This window comes from Melospiza georgiana, chromosome 2, assembly GCF_028018845.1.
Source record: "Melospiza georgiana isolate bMelGeo1 chromosome 2, bMelGeo1.pri, whole genome shotgun sequence".
In the NCBI taxonomy this organism is placed as follows: domain Eukaryota; kingdom Metazoa; phylum Chordata; class Aves; order Passeriformes; family Passerellidae; genus Melospiza; species Melospiza georgiana.
Genome location: NC_080431.1, coordinates 44,229,672 through 44,236,375, shown reverse-complemented (window position 1 = coordinate 44,236,375; position 6,704 = coordinate 44,229,672). Strand labels below are relative to the sequence as shown.

At 36.9% G+C, this 6,704-nt stretch overlaps 1 protein-coding gene across 1 annotated transcript; it reads left to right on the top strand.

Annotated features, from left to right (window-relative positions):
• Window positions 1-1,137: 1,137 nt before the first annotated feature.
• CCDC70 (coiled-coil domain containing 70) lies at window positions 1,138-4,499 on the top strand. The gene is given in 4 exon segments (XM_058045503.1): window positions 1,138-1,333; window positions 3,726-3,734; window positions 3,737-4,198; window positions 4,201-4,499. Coding segments are annotated over 4 exon segments (966 nt in total).
• The last annotated feature ends 2,205 nt before the right edge of the window (window positions 4,500-6,704 follow it).

Below are 6,704 nucleotides of genomic sequence, written 5' to 3'. Positions count from 1 at the left end.
TATAAGCCTCTTTTCTGAACGATGCTGTTTTCCTGTACTTTGCATTTTTTGCAAGCCTAGCTATTTTGGGGTCAGAGTTTGATCAGAATTGTTAGCTAGTGTCACCTGGAAAGTTAAGAAAATATCTGCTTTGCAACTCGTTTCCACTGAGCAGTGAAATTAATGTGGGCAATGGGGGCATTCAAAAAAGTGGTGAGAGTAGTTTACAGTTCGGTTTTTGTGTAGATTGAGGCAGGAACTCAAATCCTTTTTCTGTTTCTTTCACAGATGCTGTGTGAGTTCTGTTTTGCAGTACATCCCCTCAGAGTGGGTGTCATTAAAAGGCTTGGATTGTTTTATTTCACTGCATTGTAAAATTTATAGACAAAACCTTTATTTTAAAAGAGTTTTTTTTACTTTCTGATCAGAGCAACCAGAATTAAGAACTGGTAAACTGAAATCAGTTTGCCTAGGCCACTATTTTCACTATCATGTTAGGTTTTACACACATTGTCATGTTGAAATAATCCTCAGCAGCATGCATTGCAATGATGTAATCTCACAGCCTTCAATCATAGACCTCACTGCAAAAATTGCTTACAATACTAAGATAAATATTATAGTTGAAATATTTGAAATATTGTAAAAACAGCCTTTAATCTTTACTTTAGTCATCTTAGAACCCTCTATTCACATTCTCTACATTTCCCATGTGCTTTGATAACTAAACAGCAGTGTGATCCACTCCCTCAAGGGCAGAAAGGCTCTGCAGAGAAACTCAACAAATTAGGGAAATGGGCAAATACAAACAGTACAATGTCCCACAAGGGCAAGTGCCAGATTCCTCACCTTTGTTGGGGCAACACAGTTTGTGTCAATATACTGTGGATGAGAGGCTGGCTGGAGGGCAGCACGGCACAAAGAGACTGGGGCGTCCTGGTCAGTGGCAAGTTGAGCACGAGCCAGCAGTGCCCGGGCAGCCAGGAGGGCCAACCCTGTCCTGGGGGCATCAGACACAGCATCACCAACCAGGCAAGGAAGGGGATTGTCCTGCTCTGCTCTGGGCTGGGCTGGCCTCACCTTGTGTGTTGTGGGCAGCCTTTGGTGCCACAATATAAGAAAGATATTGTGCTGCTAGAAAGCATTGAGAGGAGGGCCATGAGGATAGTGAAGAGGCTAGAGAGGAAGCCTTATAAGAAGTGGTGGAGGTCACTTGGTTGTTCATCCTGGAGGAGTCTGAGGGGAGACATCGTCAGAGTCTTCAACAACATCATGATGGGAAGTGCAGGGGCAGCTACCAATGTCTTCACTGTTGTGACTAGTGACAAGACTCAAGAAAACATCACGAAGCTGAGTTAGGATAAGTTTACCTTCAATTCTAGTGGAGTAAATAATTATTGTTATAATTTCAGCTGCATTGTTTTAGTCCAGTTCTGGAGTGCATTCGTAAAATTCCCTCCTTTTCAAACCTCAGATTATTCTTTCTTTTACTATGTAGATTGAGGAGGAAATATGGCCTTAGTCTTTAGTCTTAGTCTTAGTCACTTGTTGAAACTGACAGCTTTTTCCTACTACTTATATTTCTAAATTATAAAATAAGGGGACCTACATGTCAAAATAACCAGTGTTACTTTAAACTTTATATTTTAATAAGGAAACAACTAGAAGAGCTACCGATTTACATGAACTAACTCTTTTTAATCACTATGACATTTTTAAAGGAGCTGAAAAAAAATTAACTGAACTATAATATTCAGATATATCTTGCTGATAAGCATGGAAGAAATAAGATTTAAATAGTTCTTGGGGACTTAAAGTGAGGTAAAAAGCCTGGGAAAGATATATGAACCCAAGATACTGATCTTGTTTGATATTATAGGTTTCAGTATTACTCATCTGCATTGCCTATTTAATTTGAGTGAGCAGGCAGGGGAATCAAATATCCTGGAAAAAAGGATTCGGAGGGCTGATCATCTTGTAAAGTTTTCAGCGGGAATTGTATATATTCATCTCCTGAGATTACTGAACATTTTACATGCCATATTTCAGTCCCCTACCTAATTAACATAAAGAACAGAGCTGAGGGACAGTACAAAGAAATGATGTGATGTGTGTAGTGATTTAAACAGAATTGCCAAATTTAATTGTAAGCTCACTGGACTTTTTTTAATATCCTGAGCACATAGTGCATGATTAAAAAAGCCCCACATATCAGTCGTTTTGATCGGATAACAAATATTGGAAACAGGTTTATACTTTAGTTGGAATATAATATTCCTCTGTCCCTCAAAATTCATAAGGAGTAGACAAGTTACCAGTGTAATCTAAGATGTTCATGTGTCTGAAGTAATTCATCCTCTTTTCAAACAAAGCAAAGTGATTGTCATAAATTACATGGATCTTGTTCGAGCTGGAAAAAAGAATGTAAACTGGGAGGCAATAAAGATTGCAAACACCCTACCATCATGCTCTTTTATTATTTCATTCTCTTTTTTCATGTGCATTTTTTAAATATACTCAAATATTTGGAATTATGAATACTAATGCTAGTCTATTTTAAATAATATAGAGACTGTATATAGTTTCATCAATGGAAATTCTTATAATTTAGAAATAACTACAGTTACCCCAAATTTGCACCAAGGTAGCTAGAAGCAAAAGCTCACTTTTAGAGTCTATGTATGAAAATATTTCATGGCAGCCATCAATATCATTGGAAAAAAAAAATTAGCCAGACAGAAAATAATGTTTTGAATTAACATAATGGATGAAGAAATATTAAAAAATACCCATGAAAATAAAGAGTGACTTGCTAGAGAACCCTAGACATACAAACCCTAATGCTTTAGTTCATATGAACACAACTTATTTGATTACCACTGCCTCTTAATGCTGTGTCACTGCTGCTATGCCTTTTGAAATTACATCATTGAGGATAGCCTCACTGACAGGTCTGTCATGAGCTGCCAGACAGCAAATTGATTCAAGGATTAAACAATGGTAGCTATTGCATTATTTCCTTAATTTATCATAATTTTTCTGCTGGATACTCCACAGATATAACATAGTTTCTCTGAACAGCTAGAATATGTGTTTGCATTTAGCTGTATGTATAAATTATATGATTGAGCAGCATGTTAACTAATTGTTTAGTGTTTCCAAGTAAACACCAGGCATATATCCAAAACATCCTTGATTTTAAAATATTGTCCTTTATATTGAAAATAAATTTATAAAAATCCTACTTAGTCTGTACATTTGTTCCAATCCAAACAATCTAACATTGTTGCAGCAGGGTAGAATGAGGAATAAACAACAATTAAAAGTGTTTATTGCTACCTTACCTCGGTTATAAACAAGTTAACGAGAACAATTGACAAAGTTTTTGGACTCTGAAAGGACTCTAAGAGGAAGTAGTATAATCAAATTAGCCTTGTGAAATTTAATCTGCTGAACGTACTTCAGCACATACAAAAATATACAGTGTTTGTCAAATGTCAGTATTGATTTACTGTTCTTTTTATTTTAGATTTAATACTATATTTATTTATTTACTTACTTACTTGGACACTTAACCTCTATTCTCTATTCCATGACTACTGCATATGGAAGGTGAAATCACCTTCCCTGAGTGGTGCAGATAAGTGGGAAAGTATCTGACTCAAAGGATAAATATTCTTTGAGAAACATCAGCAATTTATCACTGCTGCTCCCACTCCTATTTGCCATCTCCTGTCATATGGCATGATTTAACCAAACTGGAAGGACAATCTGGTCTTTCAAGAAGACAGTCAAAATTTTCGGCAAAAATAACAAAATTTTCATATTGAGAACAAAGCCTACTATTAGGAGAATCTAAGTGTCCACAGACAGAACAAAGTCCTTTGGGAAAAGAATAAAACCCTTCAAAGGAAGCATAGGGACTCTTCAGAGGAAACAAAGAACCTTGAGAAACAGCAAAAGGCTTGCCAACAAAATAAAGCCCTCAGAGAAGAGATTAAGTCTCTCAGAGGATATGAATGAGCATTTGCATTGAAGGAAAAAGCTCTTCACAATGAGATTTTAGCTTTCTGAGAAAAACACAAAGCCTTCAAGGACCAGCTTAGAGTTCTTCAAGAGGACAACAAAGCCATTCAGGTGGAGGAAAAAGCTGTTTGTGAAGAAAAATTCTCTCTCAGTGAGCAGAAATTTGCTCTGCAAGAAGGGAATATGCCCCTTCAAATAAGTAAAAGGCCCTAGGAGGTTAGGAGAAAGCTCTCCAAGAACATCACAGAGACCTCTATGAATGGAAGAAGATACTTCAAGAGAAGGAACAATGTAATATAAGTGAAGAACCAGGTGCTTTGGGAGATTTTGCAGCAGGACTGAAGAGTTTAGAAAAAACAGTATTTTTTGTTGTTGTCCAAACATCAGCAAGTAATGGACGAAAAGAGGCATCAAGCAGCCTGTTAGGCTTAGTGCAGAGGTCTTGCAGAAGTGCTGAAGCATGGATGTTGGTATTTCAGATCCCTGAAGCCTAGTAAATTAATGCTGCAATACATAATGAATATCTGTAGATGTCTGCTATACAGAGGTATTGAATATCAAAGAGAACAACTTATTTTAGTATTTAGAAGGTTAGATTAACACTTTTTACCATAGAATACTAGGAGATATTATTAGAAAATGGATTCTAATATAATTAATATTAAAGTCATATACAAGTGATCTTGTGACAGACTTATTTTTTGCATCTACATTTACCAGTCATATAACATTTCTGAAAATAATTGATACGAAATAATTTCAGAATATGCTAACAAATTCTTTCTCCTGGAGGTTTTCCTTCAAAGATCCAATTTTAACTTGAATTGTGGGACAAATAATGCAGTATATCTGTGCTACTAAAAAAAGAAATATTATGAAACAAGCTTGAAGACTGTTTTCCTGGACAGTCCACCATGCTACTTTTTTCTGCTTTGTGCAATTTCAAAGCCAGTATGCACAACTACTGCCAAAAGCAATACTTAGATGAGCCAGTGTTTGTCTTTAATGGTATAGGTTCCTCAAATGTCAGCCTTGTAAGCTTTGTACCCTTTGACACCTGTACATGTATTTATATCACATTTCAGTGCCCATAAAAAATGTTGTGCTATAGTATGATAAAAATACTGCCCTTGTGGTGTGCAAAAATATTTTTTCAAAATCTTGAAACCAAAAAGACCAGACCAGAATAAAACCAACACATTGAGACTACATGGTGTGCATTCAGGAAATCAGGGACAAGAACTCATTGTGTGGATGTGACCAGTCTGCTTTTATTAAGTCTAACCATAACCAGACTGACACACAAGTGGAGTACTCGACACATGACCTTGAGTCCAGGTCTTTGGAAAATATTTCTTGTTCACCCAGAAACTCAGTTAACAAAAAAATATGTTAAAATGCAGAATACTTGTTAGTGTAGAAACAGTAGGGATGACAAAGAAAGTTTTCTAGTCATGGTTCCAAAATATCAAGGAGGAGGAGTATTTCAGGCAGTAGAGCAATGACATGCGTAGTAGCTAGCACCTGAGAGACAAATTTACATTTTATTTCTTTGGCCAAATGTTAAACTCTTAATAATTACATCTCTGGCCTAAAGACCAGATAGGCTTTGTAAAGTTGAGCACAGTGTTGTACTAGTGGACATCACACCTGAGAAAACTGTTGCAATTTGGAAATATTGCACTGGAGAATAATCAGGAGGTTTTTTGCTTGTACAGATGATTTCCCAGTAAGAACACTGACAAGACAAATTTATCCTCAGATTAGAGATTTTTTTATTCAGCCCCTTCCTTTGGATACAGACACTTTATGTTAAAGGCATTGTTAGTAGATGTCTATCTTGCTTGTGATCTTTTTTTGTGATCTTCTCTTGTGATTTGAGTGATCACAGAAGAAAGAGCTAAGGAGAGATGAACTGTGGACTACAGATCAGTATATAAAAGTTTTTTATGACTGTAGGCTAAATTACATAACTGCTTATGTAAATACTGTATAGTAATTGTTGAATATCATATGAGCTAAAAAAAAGGCAACAAACCTCTATAACCATAGAAATATTTAGGTTGCATATGACCTTTAGAGGTCACTAATTGAAAGCAATGACCGATTTCAGGTTACTTTACATAAGAAGAACATTAAGCAATGCTACCTTAGAATGGGGGAAGGAAAACGCATCTGTCTCCAATATTTGCCTGGTTCCTCTGCTTGGTTCATTGGTCCAGTACTGGACATGTCTGACGGGTCCTAGGTGCAGAGAGAGGTGGCAGAGCCACAGCATCTCTGGGAGATGTGGTTTCAGGGGAAAAAATGGTGAATGTACTCTGCAAGTGTCCTGCAATTTCTCTGGAGGTGTTTTTCCCATTTTTTTCATGCCTCCAGTAACAGGTTCTCTTTCCTGAGCAGGTATAAATCAGGATGCTGGGAGCTCCCTTGCCTTGCTGCAGGTTTAATTGAAGATGAGTTGCTTATGGCAGTGCCAAAGCTTGCCAAAGCCTACTGGTTCAGAGTAGTTCAGACCCTTCTCCTCAGAATGCACCTTGCAGCTAACAGAAACCCAGCCAGCCTACCAGTTATACTCAATACAGTATTCCTATACCTTTATTACATCACCAGTATGAGAATGGTTCTGTTCCCTAGCCTGGACCTTGTGTCAGATAACTTTTTCAGCTAGGTATAAAATGGATGCGTGGGTGCATTTC